This window comes from Xiphophorus maculatus, chromosome 15 (genome assembly GCF_002775205.1).
Source record: "Xiphophorus maculatus strain JP 163 A chromosome 15, X_maculatus-5.0-male, whole genome shotgun sequence".
Classification (NCBI taxonomy): Eukaryota; Metazoa; Chordata; class Actinopteri; order Cyprinodontiformes; family Poeciliidae; genus Xiphophorus; species Xiphophorus maculatus.
In genome coordinates, this window is record NC_036457.1 from 2,745,870 (window position 1) to 2,769,962 (window position 24,093).

At 34.8% G+C, this 24,093-nt stretch overlaps 2 protein-coding genes across 3 annotated transcripts; both read right to left on the reverse strand.

Moving 5' to 3' along the window:
* Positions 1–5,533: 5,533 nt before the first annotated feature.
* Positions 5,534–7,063, reverse strand: ucn (urocortin). The gene is made up of 2 exons (XM_005806441.2): positions 6,933–7,063; positions 5,534–6,741 (listed from the first exon to the last, which is right to left on the reverse strand). The coding sequence occupies exon 2, from the start codon at positions 6,736–6,738 to the stop codon at positions 6,292–6,294; it is 447 nt and encodes a 148-aa protein (XP_005806498.1). The 5' UTR covers positions 6,739–6,741; positions 6,933–7,063; the 3' UTR covers positions 5,534–6,291.
* A 1,743-nt stretch (positions 7,064–8,806) lies between these two features.
* Positions 8,807–23,126, reverse strand: mpv17 (MPV17, mitochondrial inner membrane protein). 2 transcript variants are annotated; one of them, XM_005806440.3, is made up of 8 exons: positions 23,080–23,126; positions 22,417–22,492; positions 18,714–18,829; positions 17,668–17,760; positions 16,994–17,089; positions 11,843–11,875; positions 10,264–10,316; positions 8,807–10,090 (listed from the first exon to the last, which is right to left on the reverse strand). In XM_005806440.3, the coding sequence occupies exons 2-8, from the start codon at positions 22,487–22,489 to the stop codon at positions 10,021–10,023; spliced, it is 534 nt and encodes a 177-aa protein (XP_005806497.1). In that variant the 5' UTR covers positions 22,490–22,492; positions 23,080–23,126; the 3' UTR covers positions 8,807–10,020. The 2 variants fall into 2 exon arrangements, with proteins under 2 accessions (XP_005806497.1, XP_023203009.1); XM_023347241.1 differs by lacking the exon at positions 23,080–23,126 and adding an exon at positions 22,963–23,064.
* Positions 23,127–24,093: the final 967 nt, after the last annotated feature.

Sequence of the window (24,093 nt, forward strand, 5' to 3'; positions counted from 1 at the left end):
ACTTTGCTTGGAAATTAGAGGAAATTAAACAAGGAGAAAAGTCTGGATGGGAACGTGTTTGGTTTTCTTTAGGGCTAATAGCTAAAACTAATAGATTTATTTAACAGACACGATACAAAACAAAAGACAAGGAACAAAAATATCTTCATTTTCTGAAATTGTAACATGTCACTACAAAAGAAAAGCTGCAAGAATGAACCCTTTTAAAGGCAGTTAGCTCCAGTAATTTAGTAATGTTTTAGATATTTTGTTTAGGGTTTTTTAGAACATAAATTTAAAACCTTGTTTCTAATTTTAGTTTTAAAAGATGACAGTTATATCTTAGTCTTAGAAATTATAATATTGTTTTTTTAAAATCTTTTTTTATTTTTCAGCAGACCTACAAGAAAAATCTATTTGCTTGTTATGATGATGGATGTATCAATAAATACGTTTCTGTCTACATGAATAAAAAGCCAAAAGTTGCAATAGAATAGAATAGAATAGTGAAATTTAGGTGTTAGATTAGCAAAGTGACATCAACGTACGTAGATGACCAAAATATTAAAATAAATACAAGCACATCAAACTAACTAAATTAAGAATATTATACAGTACAGAAAGTTCACATTTACAGCTTAACATGTGTTAGTTAACAAAAATAACAAGTTTACAATCCCAGTCATGGCCTAGCACTTCAATTTTAGTTTTGCCAAACTAAAGGACACAAATTCAGAAATAAAGTTTTTGAACTTGAGTGCATTTGCAAACTGTAATCTGTATTTTTATGCTGGGTTTAGAGTTTTGACTTCTTCCTTGCTAAAGTGGCCCTCCAGCCTGTGTTGGTATGTGACTCGTTTAAATGTGAATAACCATAATTTTCACTTTCAATCTTTTGTCCTGTATGTTTTAAACAACATTTTCATTTTTTAGAAGAAGCTGGAGTATTGGAGAACATTGTTTGGTTTCATCCATCCTAATTTCACCCCCAGCTAAAACCCATTAGAGGTTATAGACAATAAGGTTGGGCCTGAGAGTGTTCGTGCAAGTTGACCAAACATTCCAGGTGAGAGAAATTACAAACTCTTTCAGCTGGAGACCAAAACAGTAACACAGAAAATGCCAAACACCCTGGTAAGTGAGAAGCTCATTATGCATTACAAAGAGGGAAAGTGTGAAATCATCTCCAATTGGACCAGTTACGTAAAGTGAGCTGCAGTGTGAAGAACTCCCTGGGCTCGGTTAGGAAGCAGCAGTTTGTTGGTGCTGATTCAGTCAAACTGACGCCATGATCCACCTCCGTGCAGCAACATGGCGGCTTGCTTGGCGGCGTCTCCACTCATCTTTTCTTCTCCACACAAAGTGTGGAAGAGGAAAAGCAAACACAGAAACTTATGGACATGGACATCAGAAATTATAGATATTCCTATGTTAGTGTTTTCTTGTTATTATTTGCTTTCAATATATTTGCAATTTAATTTGCACTAGTTTAATGCATACATCTACCATCAAGAATACATTTAAAGGGGCAGTATTATGTGTTTTTCTGCCACAGAGTGCTATTTTATAGCACAATCAAGTAACTATGTTGCCTTCAGTTATTATAAAATGCTGTTTATCAAATATAAATTAAAAGAAATTTGACTTTGTAATTTAACCTTGAAACTGAGCCTCTGTCTCTTCAAGAAACTTTGGCTGTTTGTGAAGTCATCACAACATGGCTCCTCTATTTACCTTTTGCCAGCTTTTCACTGACAAGCAGTTCTACCAGGTGTTTGCTAACTGCTGCTGGCTAGTCTGAAGGAGCTGAGTGAGGGACGGCTGCTCTGTAATGCAGAAGCTCGAAAGCTTGGAAACTGCAGCTCAGAAGAGTAGCTTCATCCTCAAAGGCGGCACTCTGTCCCACCAAATGTTTTGCACAGCTGAATGGTTGCCATGGAGATTAAAGGATTTCTCAAACATACACGAAAGAATCAAAGCAACACAAGTATATTTTTGATGTAGTAATAACATTATAACATGATGTAAAGCTAAAAAAGAGTCAATTTTACCTAACACTGCCCCTAGAAGATGTTTATTTTTATCTGTAACTTGAATTGTGATTATAGTCAGAAAAAATGCAAGATCTCTCAACTCATAACTTAATTGATGATATCTGAAATATATGTTTCATATAGTAATTCTTTGTAGATATCATGAATTGAAACTGCCATGCAACTTAATATTAATAAAATGTAATCTGAGATATCTCAAATACATCTTTTGTGTAGTCAAAATATAAATAGATATATCTTAATTAACTAATATACAGTATCTAGTCATATTTAAGACATCGGGAATGTAAGTGTGGTGAAGCCAATTTTATGTTAAACGGCCTGCCATACAGTTCGGCCGTTCGGGAAACCTCCTGACCCTCCCGATGACCAACGTGCCTCTGAAAACAGACACAACTGATTTAAAACCATAAATCATATAATTCTGTACAGTTCAGAGATGATCCATCTGGTGAAACAAAGATGCAGAAATCACTGTGAGTTTCTTTGCCTCCCACGTTACAGAACCAGAAAGCTGCTGCTTTGTGTAGAAAATACATCTGTCTACTTATAACTCACAGGAAATGAATGCAGTGGGTTTAAGAATGCATTCAGGGTTGTGGGTGGAGAAGTGGAAATGATTTTGTTCCTCAGCGTTGAAGCTTTGCAAAGCTGTCAGTTTAGTTACTAATTTAAGATGTTATGTAAATAATGATAAATATAAAAAAAAACTGTGTGGGGATTAAGACCAAGAAGTGAGAAAGAAAAGAAGAAGAGAAAAAGCTTTTATTGTTCCAAAGGGAAACCCAAAGTGACGGCAAAATGGAAGAATAAAGATTCACACAAAGGTTTAAATATGACAGAATGTAAGCTAATAATACTGTAGAGTAAAGGTATATTCACCATAAAAAAATAATGCATCACTTTTAAAGAAATATCATCTGAAGAGTTTTCTGAGGCCCCTGAAAGGATCCAGAATTTTAGCTGTCTTCTATGTTTGAAAATGAAAACAGGAACCTGATGTTGATGAAATAAAAAACTTCTGGTCATGAGTTTAAACTTGATGTGGTTGACAGCAGCATCACTCAGGACTCGTCTGTTGGCTCCAACTGGGTCAAAACAGACCATCACAGCCAGATTAATGATGACCTGCAGTTGCCAATAGATTGATTTCTAAAACAAATAAACAAAAGAGAAAAGAAAGATTATGTTTTCATTTTTTCAGGCTCAAAAATGTCTTATTGATCTGTTTACCTCATGTCTGCTGTTTCTGGGGAACTTGGCGGCTTTTCGGACTCTGAGGCATTAGACACAGAAATGTTCATTTCTTCTCCTTATTTACTTTTAACTAAGCTGACATTTTGACTCATAAAGTATTTATTCTTACTCTTTCATGATAATAGTGATAATAATGAGCATATTAAAGATACTGACAATAGAATAACTGTCCTGATCACAATGATAACAATATGACGAAAACGTGATCAAAATTATTAAAAAATTTATTTTAGGCTCGATGTTTCTTTTTGTGATTATTAATGATTGATTGCTGTGGTAGGTTACTGCTAATTAGCAGTAGCTAATTAGCTAATCTAATTAGCTACTGCTACTTAGCAGTAGCTAATTAGCTAATCTAATTAGCTAATTAGCTACTGCTGCTATTAGCTATCCTAATGCAGCGGCGGTTGAATCGCTAATTTAAACATCTGATGATCATATATATATTTCAAAGTGAGTCACAGAAACACAGGAGCCTGGAGGCCAATTTTCCTTCTGCGTTTCTTTTCATCTCTCTTTCTCTTATCGTTTGTTCTCAACTAGTCGCTCACGACTCCATCAGCTGTCACTCTTCATTGGACTTCGTGGATCTTTAGCAAGACTCTTGTCAACAAGATGAGACGGAGCAGATGACATGAAAGTGATGACACATTTCTCTCTAGTTTATTGGTCGCTCTCCAGCTAATCCGCTGCTCTGATTTCACAGCTTGACTTTTGTTTAAGTTGCAACATTTCTGGCAAGATGTGTAACTGCAGGGAACAAGAAGCTCTAAACCCATGACTGATATTTTGGCTGTCAGACGGTGTGAGTATGTCTACAAATGTAGATAAAACAACAACAACATCAACAACAACATAAGGAAAACAGGCAGAAGTTGTTTATGGACGTGTTAGAAATTGATATGGGTTTATTTCGAATGCAATGGACACAGAAAGAAAGGAAAAAAATGGAGAGAAAACATTAAAGAAGTCGGTTTCTACACCTGCAGAAAGAGAGAAAAAACACAGAGGACAGAGAAACTACACAATGCTAATTAAATCAAATTACATTTAGTGGCAACCGCAGCCCAAGATGGAGCGTAAAAACTTGGATCCAAATGTTTTTTTAACGTTTCTCAGCTTATAAGGTCAAATTGTCCAACAAATACTTAAACTGTGAAGACTGATGGCTCTTTATGGGGCCCAAAGCCGCAGTACAAAGAAAAAATAAGTTTTGTTTTTGGGTTATTGAATAGGTTTAGGACTTTGGTATGAATTGAGTTGAAGTTAGGTTTAGAGTATTGCTTTGAAAATGAATGAACAATGAATTGAATATACATTTAAAGTAAAAATAACAATGGTTAAATATTATTTTGTCCATTTCTATAGTTTTGTATTGGACAAACGTGAAAAGATGTTAAAACTTGTTACAATTTAAAAAGTACTAATTATGCAAATTTAGCATTTAATGGGTTTCATCAATACATTCTGCTGAAAATGAGTTTGACACGCCGTCATTAAGTATAAAGGTTTTTCCATCATGGCTGCAGAATATTAAAGAAAATTGGTTTAAATGAAAGTGATTTAAATGTTTGATTTAATCTGCAGTTTTTACAGTTTTAAGATGATATTTCTGATCTTCACAATGTTTAAACAAACCACAGCAAATGGCAAAAATAAACTAATATTTACAAGAGAAGTGAAAACACACAATTTTCACTGTAACCTTTTTTATTAGAAAATATAAATGGCAAAAAGCTTTTTTAAAACTGTGTTGCTAAAACAAAGACAGATGTGACAGACATGAACAAAACTAAGCTTTTTTTTCTTTCTTTTTTCAGTTTACATGCTACAGTTCATAATGTACAGGTGAGTGTGCTCCTGCTCAGGTAGAAACCCAAACTTAAAGACAACATGAGCGGAAACGAAAATGTCTTGATCTGAAGGAAAGTCGTAACAGAACATCAATCAAAGACTATATTTGCTCCAGCACACACACACACACACACACACACACACACACACACACACACACACACACACACACACACACACACACACACACACACACACACACGAACACGAACAGATTCCCTTCTTTGTTCAGAGAAATGATTCCACAGTTCTGAAGACAGACTGCAAACTGTAAGTAGTAACAGATTTTTCTGACAATTAATCAACTAATCAGATAAAAAATTGCCACATTTGATAGATTTTTCATTTAACCATTTAAAACTTTTTTATATATTAGAAATACACCAAGAGATGAAACATAATTAAATGTATTTATTAAATTTTATTTCCTAAAATGCAATAAGTTCCTTTAGTGAATTTGATCTGGGTGAAGCTGATAGTGGCCACTTGAGGAGTTTTGGGCAAAAACATATTTGCAGACAGAAATGTTTTCACCTTTAAAGCAAAATTTATTTATATTTTATACAGTTTTGGCTTGATTACTGTTCTGAAGCAAATAATCTACTCCAATTAACGATTAATTGATCAGTTGACAGTTATTTCAATAATAGATTCAACACGATTAATAGTTTCATCCCTAATCAGAAGTGGTTTCATTTAAGTGAGTTAAAAGTATTTATGTTTCTTAATTATGTTTAGTAATTTTCTGAAATGTTCATCTTTCCCAGACATTTTTGTTTGGACAGAAATAAGAACAGTTCCTGTCTGTCTTGGAACTATTTCTGGTACCATTCACACCCTCATTTATCAATCCGCTGTTTGTTTTAGGCGCGGATTAAAAGAACAGCCGGTTTCCAAATGACAACATTGAAAACTAACAGAAGGTCGTCGGAGGTTTTCCACTTTATACGCAGATCCACTACAGTTCAGTTTAGCGGGGATTGACGGGAATGAGGGGTTCTGAGAAGTCCTGTTCAGTGTTTTCCGTCACAACAAACAAAAAACACATGCGTAAAATGGCACCGTGTGCGTAAAATGTTGCCAGTGGGGAAGGCAGGCGCGTCATCTCAGGTTTTGGATTCTGCCATGGAGGAATCCCCGGCAAGCTTCACTTTCCCACCTCGTCGAGCACCTTGCGGTTGAGCTGAGCCTGCTCCCGCTGGCTCTCCATCTTGGCCATCTGGATCATATTCCTCAGCAGGTGGAAGGTCAGGTCGATGGACAGCGGCGGCTCCTCGCTGCGCTTCAGCAGCTGCGCCGCGGTCCTCAGCGCCTCTTCCTCCTCCTCTTCCTCCTCGCCGTCAACTTCCGGCAGCAGCAGGTGGAGGCGGTCCGGGTCCCTCCGCTGGAGCAGCCGCAGCAGGTGGTCGCCCACCAGATCCGAGGCGGCGCCTTCCGTGGCCGCCCTGAGAAGAACATCGTCCACCTGCTGTGTCTGGAGGCGGCTGGTGCCATCCAGCCAGCCGGGGAGAGAGCGCGGTCTGCCGGCGGCGGGGCGGGGGTGTGACCAGAGGAGGACCGAGGAGAGGAGCAGCAGGAGGGGGACCGGCTTCATGTCCTACAACCGAAAGGAAATTACGATTTTTTAAACATTAGTTTTGAAACTTAAAACATCTGACAGTGTAAACATTTTGGCAAAATAACCTAAATATTTTTTGCATGACATTTATAAAAACAATCCTGAAGAGATCTGTCCCAGCTAAAGGCAACTATGACCTTTAGATGGATGGAAAAAGCTGCACAACTCACTTGATTTTCGTCAGTTGATGCAGCTGAACTTTTCAGAGATGTCTGGTCTGATTCTGGAAAGTCCTGTGAGCCGCGGCTCCAGAGGTCTGCGGGGTTTTATACATCCAGCACGCTCCTTTTTGACGTCAATGCAACAACATGCCGCCGTCTTGGAAAGCGGGCAGCTCTAAAAGACGCACAACGATGCGGCAGCTGGCGGAGCGCGGAGGGACTGAGAATAAAAGCAGCAGCTTTTACTGCTTTGTTTGTTTTTCATCTTCTTTTACAAGATGAAGGAAGAAAACGCCAGAATCTTCACTGGGTCGTTTTATTTGGGTTTAACAGCCCAACGTTTGCTAAAAAAAGAGGATTTATTTTATACATTTTCCTTACGCTTTTTGAAGTTTGATCAAAACATTTGTTTAGCATCCCAAATCATAAACTAAATCTTTCATTTAGTTTATGATTTTCAAAAGCTGGCATGAAAAATTCAATTCAAAGTTTAAACCCAACAATGACGCAAAGAAACTGGAACTAGGAAAAACATTTCTTCTTCTATCGATTGCACCAAACTAACTCGTGAGCTGTCCATGGTGCTGAACCTGCTTCTGTATAATAACATTGGATTTCACATGATGACAAAACGGAATTTGTTAAATATAAGATAATTTCACGAGTTTGTTATAAATCACAGAAACATGGATCTCTGTCTCCATTTGGCCACTTAAAACACAACTAAAGGCTCAACAATTCTCTGCGTTTGGCATAAATGTTTAGAAATCCTTTTGAATAATTTGGTCTGAAATCACTGCAAAAACAAAACTTTTATGGAGGCTTCGCCGACCTTTGTGACTTGAAATGAGAAAACATTAAATATATTTTGTCTGTTCATTTCTGGCTCAATTTGGCCACAGAGTTCAACACTGAGCCGTAAAAGGTTTTCAAGCGAAGTCCTGCAATCAACTCTGCAAAACCGCAAAATTTTATCATGAATATTTTCTCTTGTTTGTAGTGAAAATATCTTAGTACTTGAAATTAGATAAAACTAAGGAGCTTTTAATGTCTATGGAAAAATAGTTAAAAGTGAAAAAATCTCCCCGCTTATTTTTAGTACTTTTTAAAATCAGTAATAAATTACAATAAGCTCATAGTTTTTGCTGAAAAGTTACCTGTAAGTTAGTTTTGCATTATGTCAAATGTACCAAGACATTTCCACTAGAAATGAGTCTAAAATAAGATTTTGTGTTTTTGCAGTTTAGAGCTGGACAAATATGTTTTTCTTGATTAAATGTAATCAAATTAAAAGTTCGGATTTTCAACATTTTTCAGACTAAAATCCCGACTATATTATTCAATAGGTTTTTAAGACACTTCTTGTATTTTTTCTGCTCTGCATGACATGCAGAAACAATGATTGGACTGAAAATCAGTGCAAAGGAAAAACCAAGTTCAAAGAAATACTTCAAACTTCTGACCAAGGCCACTTACAAAGTGTTTGGAAGCAAAATATGTAGAAACGCTCCGACTTTTGTGCATCGCTGCGTCCAGATGAACTCCACCCACCCTCCTGTTCAGGTTACTCTGCAACAACACTCCACTCGTTTTATCACCTTGGCTTAATTTGAAAATCCCAGGCAGTTGGAGTGCTGCTTCAAAAACCTGCAGCGCTCTGGGTAGAGCTGCTCCCGTCCCTGGAGGGGGTAAAAGAGGCTGTTTGGCGGAGTTTCAATGCATTCGTCAGATGCTCTCCGCTTGCAGATATAGCCTGAGTGTTTGTTAATGTGGCTGCCAGCGTGGCTCAGCAGCCTCCAAAAAACACAACTACTCACCAAAACTAAGAAGTTTCCCCTGAAGTTCACTGAGGCTAGACAGTCCACCGGCATTAACGAGCAAACTTTTATGGTTTCAAACATTATGTAGGATTTTTATTTGTTAAAATGTGCACAGTAAATATTCAACGTGTTCCTTAAAGTATGAAAATGCCAACCTGGTTCTTAGAGGCAGGTTTTAGGATGCAGAGATAATGATGGTTCACTTGAACTAAACAGAGCAAAACCAATATGGCTATGTGAAAATAGAATTGCTGCCCTCGTTAAATCATCAATTCATTGTAATTAATGCATTTATTTTGCTACAACCAGGTCTGGCTATCCTCTTACCCGTAGATTCAATAAAGCAATGAGGGTGAAAATATTTCAAAAAGCAACAAATTAGGCCCTGATCTACAGAAATTCAAGTAGAGATGTGAAGAAAAGTCGTCAACATTAATTAATCTGGATAAAAGTAGAAAGTCAGTTTCCACAAACTTGGAAAAGTGATAAATGGTCAAAAAAGTCAGTCCATAAACACCTTGAAGACTCAAAAAAGTGTTTCCAGTGTTTTGTGACATAAGGTCATTTCAATATTCCTCACCATAGCACAAGAACTTTTTAGCAAAAAACAAGCGTTTTTCTCCCCCCCCCAAAACTGGAGCATTTCCATGAAGCAAATGTATTTTCAAAACGTCAAATTGCTCAATTATATGGTCAATGGAAATGCAGCTACTGAGATCTGCAGTTGCGATTCTTCCAAACCTAAAGTTAAACTAAAACAAAGAGTAAACCATGACGGATAAGACTTTTAAACATTTAGAAAACAACATTTTGTTCCTGAGGGTCATTAAAATGCTGGCAGAAGAAACTAGAACAAAGTAAATGAATCAGGTGGAGAAGAGTCCAGTAAAGCAAACATGTAAATCAAAAATACATTATGTGTGAAGCTCATCGAGGCGATGAGGAGAACATTTCCTTCATCAACCAGCAGGTGTTAATGTTCGTGTGGCTCCACTGCAGCTCTGCAGCCAAATCCCATTTCCATAAATAACAAACTTTCACAGACGTTTCTGCAAAAATGCAAGTTTGACTTTCAAGTGCGAATTTGTCACTCAGCGTAGACGAGCAATCTTCCCCGACCTTTTACATGTGATTCAGTCACAGTTTTACACGTTGGAAATATCAGAAGACTAAAGTAAGTTGTGCTCATTTCTCACACACACTCGCAGTCTACAGTACAAATGAGTGTAAAAATCATCATCATCAACAACAAGACAGGCTGGACTTGTGAGGTTTCTTCACATCTTGTTGGCCTTCCAGGTCAGGTAGGAGTTCCAGGCGACGGCGACTATCTGGACGACGGCCAGTCTGCAACGAGGAGCAAAAACTGAACATGTGGGAATGCACTTAAACTGGGGTTGGTAGATTTAAATTCACTCTAAAAATATCAACTTTTAAGTACAATTGCAGATTTAACCTTTTAAAGAAAGCTTAGAATCTTTCAGTATGACTGGAAAGCAAGAGAAGCATCAAAATCTCACCTGTGATGCAGCGGGACGAAGTAGAAATTAGCAATCTGGACTGGAGGCCACAACTAAAAAAAGGCAAACCAGTAAAACCAGATGAAAATTTATGTTTATAAAGAGCAACTAACCTCAAATTAACCTTTTGCTGATAAACAAGAGACCAGAGGTGGGTAGAGTAAAAAAAAAAAGAGAGTAAAAATGTTACTCAAGTAAGAGTAGCACTACTTCAACATATTATTACTAAAGTAAAAAGTAGCTGTCCAAGAAATTCCTCAAGTAAGAGTAAAAAGGTATTTGGTAAAAAGTACCGAGTAAGAGATCAAATAATCAATCATTTAATATTTTAAAATTACACAATCAGATGGACCAAAATAAAAGTTAAGTTTAAATTTTGGTATTTTAAGGATGAAACTGAAAATAATTCATCTAAGAGCAAAAAACAACAAAATCAGGTGAAACAAAGTGTTTCTAAATCAGTTTCTTTCAATAAAAAAACTTCTGAAACTTTAACAAAATCTGCAGCTGTGTGTGTGTCTGTGTGTGTGTGTGTGTGTGTGTGTGTGTCTGGGGAATTTTTGTTTTTCATTCAGTGGTTGGAAAAGCCAGAAGTTTTACTCAAGTAAGAGTAGCGATTTAAGTAAAAGTAAGAAGTACAGCATAGTAAAACATACCCTTAAAAGTAATTTTTTAAAATAAAAAATTACTAAAGTAAACATAACTGAGTAAATGTTTCTACTTACTACCCAACCCATAGGATCTTAAAGGTTCCATCTTTATTTGTATGTATGATTTTTTACATTTCCATGTAAATTTACTGAAAACTGCATGATGTAACTTTAATATTAAAAAAACTTTTTTTTTTTTTTTACATATTTACTAAAAGATATTATGCTGTCATGTTGTGATAACATTATGTTGTGACAGCATAATATGAAACAGATAATCTATGAAATAGAAATCAAGCTCCTCCACTTCCTTGCTGAGCTACAATAGCGACCTGCAAAAATGCATCGCTTTCAGGCAAAAACAATCAATCAGAGCCAGGAGGAGGGTCTTAGCGCTGCTAATCAAGATCACGTAAGAGCTGTTAAATGTGCTAATGGCAGAGAAACAACTTGCCATTACAAAGAAACTATTTATCCGCCATCATCAATGACTATGCTAACTAGTGTTAGCATCCTGGCAGAATCTGCTGCATAGCAGAAATAAAGGTATAAGAATCATACACAAGCTTGATTGACAGCACTAAGACTCTCCTTGTGGCTCTCATTGGTTATTTGACAATTTTTTTGTTTTCTGTAGTTGGCACTGGAAGAAGAGAAAGGAGCTTGATTTTTTTTTACAGATTATTACGGTCTCGACAAATATGTTAAAATCATATTAAAAAAAGTCACATACTGCAGCTTTAATTGTGAATAAAACCGTCTCAGTGCTGCCCTCCTCAGGTTGAATGGTGCTACTGCAGTTGATTTTTTTAATGTTTACAACTCTACAGCTTCGTTAGCGTCTAAAGTTCTCCGTTTGGGTCTAAAAAAATAATCTCACAACTATGACGGAAAAAAACAAAAAAGCAAATTCAACATCAGAAACTTACATAGTAGTTAGAGATCAGGGCATCTGTGTAATCCTGTGAGAAAATGAAAAAATATATTATTGTAAAAAAAAACAAACAAGTAATACATTGCACTTCAAAATAAAATAAAAAGTCCACAGCACTACACATAAATATGTGTATACAGATATTAACATACAAAAGCAAAGACATAAAAATTACAGGTACTTTAAGACATTTATGAAATAAAGAGAGATTGCTTAAGAATTGAAAGAAATAAAATAATTTTTTTATATGCAGGGTTGTATTTGTTTCTGAAACTGAGTCTAAAAATGGCTCAGAATGAACTAAATAATGGGTTTTTTTTTGTCTCGTTATCAAAAGTTTCCAAAAATTATATTGCTCAAATATTGAATGTGTGTGCAATATATTTGTATGAGATAATGCCATAAAATGAATAAATAAAAACAATTAAAAGGTAAAAATAAATACAAACAATAAAGATTTTATCTCTTAACAATTGAAACCAAACCAGAGAAAATCTTCAGCTTCACAAACAGAATCTGCATAAAAACGTTGTTCCCATTTCCTCTGGAAATAATTGATGATCGGACAGAAAACCGTTTGCATCTCTGCATGTTCCTTGTGTTAAGGTTCTGTTTCAGTATGAATATTTAATTTAATATTCAGTGTCACAGCCCAACAATCAGTGCAGACAATGATTAAGTTCATTCATGAAACATGAAGTTCTCTCAGCCACCGAGGAACAAGTTGCTCACATCCTCGTCATGAAGGACGGAGAAAAGAAACAAACTGGAAGAAAATGTTCGGCTGCGTTGGGAAGGACTCAGTGAAACAGTTATTAAAACTCATGCTCAAATAATTCAAGATTTTTCCTTTTTAATCTGAATTCCTGTCCCTTCACATTAATTAGGATTCCACCTGCAGAAGAGTGAGGAGTTAAAGATGGAAGGAACAGAAACAGAAAAAAAGAGCATTTTTTATTTAAATTCTATAAATTCACCAAACTGGAGTTTAACTACAGATATTCAATATTTATGGAATAAATTTATACAAAGATGAGGACTGGAATGAAGAACTAGAAAAACAGAAAAGAGGATGGAGGGATGAAGAAAAGAGTAAAGGGAGGAAAGAAAGACAATTAAATACAAGGAAGGAAGGAAGGAAGGAAGGAAGGACAGGAGGATGGATGGATGGACTTTTATCTGAAGAAATGCCTTCCTCCAGTCTTTTCCATTTCAGCTCAATCAGGTTTAATTGATAAATCTCAAAATGGCGTCTGAATGTTAAACCAGCTGGTTATTATTATTATAAAATGGCGCTGATCTCTGGCGGTTTCTAAACGATCAGAATAAACAAAAATACAGGAAGAGGAAAAAGAAATGAAGAAACCAAAACAGACGAGATTAAAGGAAACACATTTTATAAGACATAGCGCATTAAATACGTAGAAATATAATTAATTTTGGGGTTTATTCACGTTCAACTGCTTCACCAGTTCCTTCTGCATCAGCAGGGATGATTCACCTGATCATGATGTTAGTAACTGAAATATTTGGGTCACTAATCAGAGAGAGAACCTGGAATACGATCAAAACCACAAATCTAAGGTAAAATATGTTCAGACGTGGTTATTACGGCCTCAGTTTGACTGTGACCTTTTGACCCCACAATAAATACTAAATAAGACCATTTGATAGAACAGACAAAACATTACAGAAGTAAAGTTTCACGTCATTCTACCTAAAGGTCACCTGAATGTATCTCGGCGTATAGAAACAACAAGCCAATGTTCCTAGTCTGTTTTTTTTCTGTTTTCAGGCTGAAACACTTTTCTAATTATGGACAAACAAGCTACTTCACCACCGGAGGTTAAAACACGTCACAATCTCCAGACGACAGAACAAAAGGAGACATTTTCGACCGACTTTAAAGGAGCTTGCTGCGTTCAGACCAGCCTGTGTTTGTGTGCCAAACAAAAACTCAATTTATATTCTGCAGGAGTTCAACAGAAAACGTATTAAAACTTTAAAATGACGAATTCATCAAACTTTGTTCTGCTGTGACCCTTTTTTATGATGTCATTTAGTGAAATATTTTTTCAAATGGAAGGTAAATCTTAAATTTGAAAAAATATTTAAATGGAAAATAGATTTGAATTTTATGTAAAAAATAATATTTTACACAAAAACTGTGCAAAAACAAAATTAATTTTTTGTGTACAAAAATTGCAATGTTTTTACATAATTTGTGTATTATTTTACAAAATTTTTATGTGTCTAAAAATTATTTTTGTTACAAAAAATTCAAATATTTTCCATTAAAAATTTTTTTCAAATGGAACTTGATGTTTTACCCCTAACCTGTAGGGGGAGCTAAAGGGAATAATGATGAGAATAAACTAGGTGGAAAATTTACTGAAAGCTTTAGGAAATTCATGACTGAATTTAATTTTTTAAAGAACCAAAACTGAAGTTTTACTTTTAGTTTAAAATATTTTATCTAAACATGACAGTTTCACAAATTTTGATACAGCCGAAAAACCACCTTCTCAAGGCACAAAAACCTTTTTATCAAAAAACTGATTTCTTTCAAAGTTGACGTGTCTTCATTAAGCAAATTTAATTTTGTGATTCCAATTTCAGCAATCTTCTTGTCAATGAACAGCTAGTGACAGACTGATGCATCTTAGCTGCACAAAGGAGCATTCTAGCAGATCCTTCCTCCTCTTTTTACATTTCTTCTTCACTTGAATTATCCCACTGTGAGACAATAAAACATATTTCTATTCCTGTAGTACCTGTAGAGTTTCAGATGGCACTTTTTGAGCATTGCAGGGTCGGATGTTGGGTGAATTTGTTGAACATAAACTCGTGGGAAGACTGGCAGCTGTCTCAAATGTTTTCCATTTCTGACTGATTTGTCCCTTTGTAGATTGATGGACTTCAAATTGTTTGGAAATGATGATTGATGGGCAGAAAGGTTTGTTTTTCTAAGGCTGCGATGCTGAAGCTGATGGCAGTGTGTCCTCACCTTACTCCTGCTTTTTTGTTTTAGAGGTTGCTACCAAACCTTAACCAATTAATCAAATCGCATGATAAATTAAAATGAATTTCCATTCTGATGATTAATTTTAAAGGGAAAATTTGTTTAGAGACATCAAAATCTGTTTTCTTAATGTTTTCAGTTGTGTGGTTTCAATTTCCATTTTGAATTTGGTTTTGTTGTGTTTTATTTTGGATATTTTCGATAACTTTCAGTTTCATGGTTAATTATTCTTTAAAAAGTAAAAGTTTATTCATCTTTGTGTGACTGAAGTTGCATTTTTTGTGTGTCAGTATATTAAGTGAAAATGGTCTCAAAACAACATTATTATTGTTGCATTATTTACCTGGGCAATTTATTGTCCAACAACATTTGTTATTGTGTCAGGCCTAGTGCTGATGATCAGTAATCAATAATTATGTACATTTGATCAGCAGCACCTTTTCAAGCAGCAATGGTGGATTTATGGATTTTTTTGGTTTATTTAACAACATCACCCTGAAATTGTTCAAACATTTTTATTAAGTACTGATGTTAGATAAAAGATAAGAAAAAAATCACACCAAAAATTTGTGTCTTTCAAAATAAAAAGTGTCAATAAATAACAGGGCTTGACGATTTAATCAAGTTTCCTTATAATTTTCCTGTATTTACACTTAAAGGGGACCTAAGATTCACATTTTTCACACTTTTATTCTTTCATTTGGGATTCAACTGCTTCTAAAAATAGCTGAAGTTCTTAAAAAAAAGACGAGGCAGTTTTTTTGGGACTAAATTAATGTTTTTTGTTGCCTGGAATCAATCTTCGGGAAACTGCGCCGCTACCTAGCAACCCCAGTCTGTTACCAAGCAACCCAAGTGGAGCTCTAGCAGGGTTTTACCGCTGTATTCGCTGTACAATGGCTGCTGGAGAAGAAATGTTTTGTTGTTGGCTTGTTGGTTGTGCAGGAGGCTCCACTTCTGCTTTTCAAAGATGTATGGTTGTATAATTGCAGCTATTTTCATGTGCAAGGTAAAACGCTGAGTTAGGGGGCGTGGCCAACAGCAGCTTATATGGATTTAAAGTGACAAAACGTCCTAAAACCGCTCAGAATAGGCAGATAAATCTCATTATCCAAGAACGATTTTGTGCAAAAAATTTTTTATAAGAATGTTTTGTAAGCCATAGGAATATCGTAGGCTGTTCAAGGAAGCATAATAAAATCTTGATGTTCAATGTGCATTCAATAATTGGCTCAAAAACATAAAAAGTGTCCAGAAATGTTTGATTTTGTGAATAGCCGTTTAGTCGCCCGCTCCATCAGTTTTCCTCTCACGTCGCCAGCGTCGCCAGGCGTCGTGGTAATGAGCTCATTTGTCATTTATTTTGTGTCCTTTCTGACATTTACCAGGTTGGCCTTTCAGGTCCAAGCCTCTCCTTTGGTAAATAATTGATGGTGATCAGAGGCACACCGGGTAAGCAAAGCGCTGATGGACGTTTGAGCAGCTGGCACAACACGACGGTTCGCTCTGACCTGGCATACAAACAAACACACACACACACACACACACACCCACACACACACACCCACACGCTTATATACGGAGCTATGAGTCACCCTGGCTGGTTCCACAATCCCTCCTCCTCCTTGTGTCTCTTCCTCCCTCCTAGGAAATAGTTTCCAACATTAATGAAGGTGTTGCAGGTCTTCAACTGTTTCCACAAGGAAAAAAAATCTAACTTCCTCCTTTTGTGTCAATATTTGTAACTGCTTTTTGGTCAGTCTGTGTCGACCTGCAGAGTAATTTTAATCCTTTGCAGGTCACTTTTGCAATGGCACATCATTGGTGATTAAAACAAGTTAATTCATCGCTAACGTCTTGATTAAAGGCCTCTGGCATTTGTTTGGTGTGGAGTGCTTTAGAAAGTAGTTTAATCCACTCATTTTCTGCTGTGAGACTTAATTAAAACCAATAATGTGTTCACCCTCTTCTGAATGAGGTGGGTGACAAATGTTTAGCTTATTTGGCTGCTAGTACCTTTATGTGATTTATCTCTACTAAATTAGGCTAACAGTATTAATTGAACACTTTTCTTCAGCTAAAATGTATTTATTTTAATAATAGTTCAGATCTGTATTTGCTCACCCTCTTAAGTTTGGCGATGTTCTCCTCCGCTGTTAGTCCGTTCAGGGCTCCAGAAATACAGAGGAAAGTTCCCAGGAAGCACGGAGCAAAACACAACTGAGAACCCGAACAAATCAAATTAAAAAAAAGCAGAAGAAAGGAATCAGTGGTGCTTCTGCTAACGCTAAAGCACTAATCATCAACATTAGCTCTGGCATAATTTACATGTTCTATTGTATTTCTGTTTATATCTACTGTCAGTATTTTATTTTGTTATTTTATGTTCCTTGTTTGAAATAAAGTTATTGAAAAAAAGGGAAAACATTAGGAGAGGAAATGGAACTGCTGCGTAAACAGTCTTCAAAATAAGAGCATGAATATAAACAGGAACAAATTTTACACCTAAAACTTCAATATAGACATCAAACCTTATTCAACTAAACATTTACAAAACAGCAAAGTAAATTGGCACTTTACAATTTATCTAAAAAACTTGATTTAGGGAAAGCTAAGTTAAGCGAAAATGCCAAGCAAAAAAATTTGCTCTGCTAATTGCGCATTAGCAAGTTAACAGATGTTTTCCCTCCACTGAAAGAAATCTTGGGAACTGAAGTGACTTTTTAAGTAATTACAGACAATAAACTTAATAGGGTGTACATAATTTAGAGTCAATGCTAATCATTGTTTTCTCTCACCTGGTCAACAAGCATTTTCTTCATGGCGTCCGATTTAGACCCTCCAACCACGATCCTGTCCAAAACTTTGTACCAGCTGCCGATTACTGGACCCTTTATTGTGGAAAGAAAGAAAATTCTCCTCAAACTTAAATGCAGATGTACAAAAAACCTGAACAAAAATGTATCTTTTAAAATTATTTCAGATTTATTTGGAATATTTTAACACATTTTGTGGCATATCTTGCAAATCCTGTAAAACAAATACAGTCAGTTCTGTGAAAAAAGCTTTTACCAACTTAGGAGTTTCTTTGAATTAGTTCTTAAAACAGACAAAGATAAAAGAGTAAAAGTAAACTTCAGTTTGAAAATAAGGATACATTTTTTTTAAAAAGAGTGACACCACCGACCTGGCTAAAAATTTATTAAATCATCAACCAGCTGCTACATTTCATGAAAGGTAAATTAAATTTTTTGATTACTGCCAGACATATTTAATCAAGAAATCACTGAAATAGAACTTTTCTTACAATGTTTTGTCCTCAGTTTTGTGGCAAAAAATTTCTATATTGATCTAAAAGATTTTACAACAATTGCAACAAGTTTTTGGTTTTCCACAAATATTTCCACTGATTTGCACAGATCTTAATTGAATAGCTGGATTTTTAACAAATCTTTGATGCTACTCCAGCAAATTATGAATTCGATTTATACCTTAGAATTATGGCTGGTGTAATTTTAGACCTAACAGAGAAAAAATATAAACTGAAAAATATCTCTAAACCTCATCCCATTTAAATCTCTGCACATATTTTTAGATCAAGTGCTTGATAAATTCTGGATTTAAGACGATTACTGCAGCTCAAATAAATACTTTCGTCACAAAGACGTAAGAATCAAATATGCAGCTTTTAAAGGTAAATCGTACAGCTGTCACCGGGTTTTACTGGATAAACTACTAAGAGTCTGACAGAGAAGAAATTGCTTTTGTTGAATGTAAACATTAATAAAAGAGTCCCATCAAACCATCATAAATGACACAATAGATAAATAAGAACCACTTTTACCACAAAGAAGAATCCTATACTCATCATCCGGGCTGTTCGTCCCACATTGTGATGAGCTAATCCTCTCCTCTCAATCAGCTGTTGGGAGATGACATCACCCACACCCACCAGAGACCCTGAAGGACAAAAAAGCTGTCAGTACACTGTGCATGGTGTTATATGAATGCGATCCCCGCAGATTCGTTTTGTAGCTGCAGAGACGTTTTCAGTACGAAGCGCTTTTGTTAAACAGGAGCAGGATGAACGGAGCTCATTTATTTTGTTGAATTATGGCAGAATGCAGGCGGTGATGCTCAATGTTTAACTCAAAAATGGTCAGGTAGTTATGGCAGGTCGCAGGAAGAAAGCATTTCCAAATCTGTCTGATTTTTAATGTTCTGGCATTTAAAAAGTGTGTTTTAAAAGCTACCTCGGCTTGATGGATATTAACAAATTTGCCTATAAAAAGTAATAATAGGAGATGTTTGGGACTCCGGGTTTAGCAAGTCAAATTTAGGACTTATTAAGACCTTTTTTAGTTGTGCGATTAATTGCTTATATGCTTCGGCATGCACACCTCCAAATTGTACATAAAGGCTGATTGCTGAGACAAAAAAAAGTTGTGATTTTTTGGTTGCGCTTCAAAACCAAAATGAATTCAAAGAAATTTAGGCAACCAGTCACCTAAACTACTGTACAAAATGGATAACTGAAGCTTATGGCGTTTTCTCCTCAACAGCATGGCTGAAACTGATCATTATTTTGCACTAATTTAGTGTAAAATATGAGAAGAAACATCTCATATTTTACACTAATTTAGATTTTCTCATGTAGGGATTTAGTAAATACAGATTTTTTAGGCAGTCAGTTTTTTGTTTATCAAACCCACAGGGCAAATCAGGAGTTAATGAAGGCTAGAGGAAACCTTCACACCTGGATCAGAGAAACAAACAACCTTCCTGTTATCACGTGACTGCTCTTCATCCTGGAACATATGTATTCCAGATGTTTGCTCAATTTTCCACCATGCTGCTGAGCTGGAACATCACAGAGAATTAATATTTAATCACAAAGTTACAGGAAAAACAAACTAGTAATGTAGCAAAACTCTGCTTTTTGTTTAAAATCGGGACGTGATTTATCCAGTTTGACTCATTACCAACAACAAATGTCCTTTATTTGCTTCCAACATAGAGCCAATTAAAAAAAACATCAAAATTAAATAAAGGTGTAAAATTCATCAAGGCATAAATACAAATATGAATAGTCCATTGATACTTGAATGGGATGTTTTCTTGTCTTTCCTGTTTTTAAGAGAAATTGGCTTTTGAATCTTCTTACATTTGTATGCCACTCTTTGATCAAGTTAAAAACCCAAAATATTAGATAAAATGTTGCATTTTTTAAATTATTTTATATGAATTTAAAATAATTATTTCTTACAGTGGGATTTTTTTTTACAACTGAATAAATGTTCTTAATTTAAAGTACAGATTTTTCACATTTCTTTTATTGTTGCCGCATTTAAAGATTAACTTACTTTAAAGATTTTGAACACCAATAAATTCTAAGCATAAAATAAAGTAGGTCAAATTGAATTAAAGTAAAATAGATACTTGAATTTAGTAGATATCAAATTCCTTAATTAAAAAATAAGGCTGCTTCAAAAAATATATTTTTATTTTTTGGGTTGCACAACCAGTAGTGAGCAATGTAGACAAATAAACATAGCTGGAGACAAGAAAAGGTAATAAATTCATTTTAATTCTGTTTTATATTGAATATATACATACACATATATATTTGAAAAATTACAGCCATGTTCTGCTGTTGAATTGAAAATGTATTTATAGCAGTAGTAAAAGGCTGAAGGACAGCAGCATGACGGCAGCTGCTGCAGTCGATGCGCTAGAGACGAATCTAATAGCAGCTGAAAAAAGGTAACCTTTTCTTTAGGGGGAGGTTTCCTCATAGAGGAGCTCATAAAACCTTTTAAATGTGGTCAGATCAAATGTCAACGTTTGACTCACACAGTTTCCTTGCAAATAGATTCAGACTCCATCAGGTTTTTTTTTAAATATTTTGCTGCAAAATCTGATGTATTTTGGTTTTTGTTCATCAAAAATGCACACTATAGTTTTATGATGATTTTAATTTAAAAACAACAAATAATTTTCCTTCCACTCCCAAAATAAGCACCAAGAATACAAAGATCTAAAGGGCAGTGGCAAGAGCAAATGAGGTGGATTAGCAGAGCTAGCTAACAGCTGATTATGTCATCCAGGACATTTTAGGGATAAATAAAGTTTTTTTTTTTTATTATTATTATTGAATTTGTTACATCTAATAAAATACTATTAACATTTATTAAAGTTTGAGGTGACAAAAGAACCTTGCAGGGCCCCAATAACATGCAAATATGTTTTCACTTAACAAACCTTTGCAGAAAATAATGCATTTTATGTCCTGTAAGAAAAAACTGCACAAGCCAGATTTTATTTATTTACAACCCCATACAAAAGATCAAAAACATCAAAATATTAAATATTACAATTAGAAATGATGGATTTCATTAAAAATATGCAAACTGAACCTCTACAAAGGAAATTGCATAACTTTAGCAACATTATGTCCTGTTTATTCTGTTGTTCAAAGTTTAACTATCACAAGAAACACTTTAAAAGTTAAATGCAATTCAAAAATATTGTTTATGATTCCTGATTAGGATTTAATATCTAAAAAAAATTGTTATTTCTGAAACCCAATAAGATTTGCAGAGTAAACGTTTTCTGAGCAAATTTTCCTCGAAATCTGAATTTCTGAATGAAATAGTCTTTCAGACAATGATTCTTTAATTTGAATTAAGGCCAGATTTATTCAGAAAGTCTGATGTTCTCCTGGTGGATGCAGCGTGACAAGTATCTGCTGACATCTAGTGGCGATAGACCTGAACTACTTTGCAATTTAGTTCAATATTACAAAAAACAAAAAACAGGTCAAATATAAAACTGGAAATTCATGCAATAAATACATGTATTTGAAATGATTTAAATGCTAAAACAATCTTTTAATATTTTAAAACATGTTTTAATATTTTATATAAAAAAGCAGTAATAATAAGATTTTAGCTATTATTTGTATCTTTTATTTTAATTAATGTTGCTGACTTTAATTAATTTCCATCAAAGCGAGTTGGATCTAACACAAAACTTAGTTGCTGAGCAGATTTACTAATCAATAACACAAATGTTAAATAATTTTATGATGACTGTGGGATAGGGAAACATGACATCATTCAATAAAAAGTAGAATTTAAAAAATACACTGAACTACAATTTTTATTTTCATTCATTTCAATTGTAATATTTAATAAGGAAATATATTTATCTAATATGATATGGAAACTTTTTTTTATATTTAACAAATTTTCAATTTACTGGGGCACTTTTGGTCTTCCATACTGTCACAAACAATATTGATTCATTAATGCCACTTGTTAAAGAACAAAGGTCAAAAGGTTTCCCTTGTTGATTCTAAAACTGAGGTGAACTGTCCACTGGAGCAAAGGCTTGGTGAAAAACTGACCTGCAGTCCAACATTTTAACCTCATTCCAAGCAAAAAAACAAGTTTCTATGTACATAAATAACAATTGCTCCTTTTATAAAGAGCTTACAGCATATTTAAATGATTCCAATGAAAGCAGAGGTGAGACATATTACCTACCAGCTGTGACTATCTGGACTGACCAGGGATATTTGGTCATCAAGGCCTGATAGGATCTCCATAGGCTAGCCATCCTCTTTAAATAAAGGACATGTTGATAAAAACAAAATTAGCCAAATCAGAAGCAGCAAAACCCAAATTAAGTAAACCTGCAAATAAGCATCCTTATGTCCACAATTAGAACAAAAATGGTAACGACACTGTTCTAGGATATACCGTTGAACTCCTATTTAGTTTTGCCAACGATGAAGCAACGATGCATTGAATACATTACATCAATTTAAGATTAGCCTGTACGTTTTTCCTAAATTACATATACTCAACTGGATCCCAAATTAGCATATTCATAGATTCATATCAATGCCGAATTAAAGACTATACTCACGTTAATACAACTAACCAACGATTTACTCTTTAGTTAAAATTCAATTTCAGAATTTTCAAATTAAGTGTAGGAGCTCATTCTTTTTGAACGGAGTTTGGCCAGACAAGGATTCGGAAGTTTTAAAGTCTGCTTTTTAGTGGTTTTCCGTTAAATAAAAACACCTTGAACATCGAAGTACATCTTCCCGAACTACAGCTCAGTTTAACCGCTAAACACGTCGCAATAAAGTGGATTAATTTACGGAGGGAAAAGCAGTAAATGCAAAATGCGTTACATGCCTGTAGGTGAGTCCGTCTGAAGCCGGTGAAGAGTTAACGATGCCTTCACGTGCTCACATCAGCTCGGAATTTTGAGCTACATACAAAAACTGTTCTGGTACTCACTAAATTTCCTTAAAACGATTTATAAAGTATGACAGGAACTTCAAGTATATCATATTTACAACTTTATATCAGTAAATTAGAATTATAAAGCAGATGAACATAAACAAAGTGATATATTTTAAGGATTTTTTTAATGCGAAAGCCTTTGTTTATTTTTACAGATTACATATGATTGATATATAAAAAAGGTTTTTAATATACAGTTTCGAACCTATCAAAAAGTAGCTGAATGTACACTTCGGTATATTTACTAAGCATTTGGTCAAAACAAGCCCTAACCAATCTAATTTCCTATGGTATTTAAAGGCATCATCAAAAATACGCAAGTTCCGCTGTAAACAATAAAATACAGCCTGTGCTGCCCTCTAGTTGACAGCCACGGTATACACCAAAACAAAAGTTTAACAACGAAAAGTTTCTCATTTTTAAGTATTTATTTATTCTCTTTAAGCAAAGAGACACTTACAGAAACAGAATCAATACCCATTATGACAACTGTTTAGGAAAAAATGGCACAGGGTACATAAATTTATTATTTTGCCTCAAATGAATACTGGCAGCAGTGTTTTTCAGTAAAATTATAGTATGAGGTATTGATCGTTCATACAAGTAACAGCTGAAAGTTATTTCAAGTCGGTTGTATTTGATTTTAGATGCTTCATATAAATGTATATTACTGTTTTCTATGAACATGGTGACACAAAAAAATTGACAAGGAGCTCAGAATAACTGAGGAAATATTCGATTTTAAAACTTTTACAGTAGAAATGCTGAGTGAGTAAACTTAAATTAACTTGTATTGCATATATTTCTGAAAAAACTGATTCATACAAGTCAAAAATGTGTGATATGATGAATATAATTACCTGTAAATAAGATAAATAAATAACCATGTAAAACTTGGCTAAA

What these genes read in the sequence shown, in the direction of transcription:
- ucn (XM_005806441.2), bottom strand. Translation starts at nt 6,738, where the DNA reads ATGAAGCCGGTCCCCCTCCTGCTGCTCCTCTCCTCGGTCCTCCTCTGG.
- mpv17 (XM_023347241.1), bottom strand. An exon ending in AGTCCAGATAGTCACAGCTG is followed by an intron (nt 18,830 to 22,416) that starts GTAGGTAATATG and finishes TTTGTCCTTCAG; the next exon opens with GGTCTCTGGTGGGTGTGGGT. An exon ending in GTATAGGATTCTTCTTTGTG is followed by an intron (nt 17,761 to 18,713) that starts GTAAAAGTGGTT and finishes TCCACAATAAAG; the next exon opens with GGTCCAGTAATCGGCAGCTG.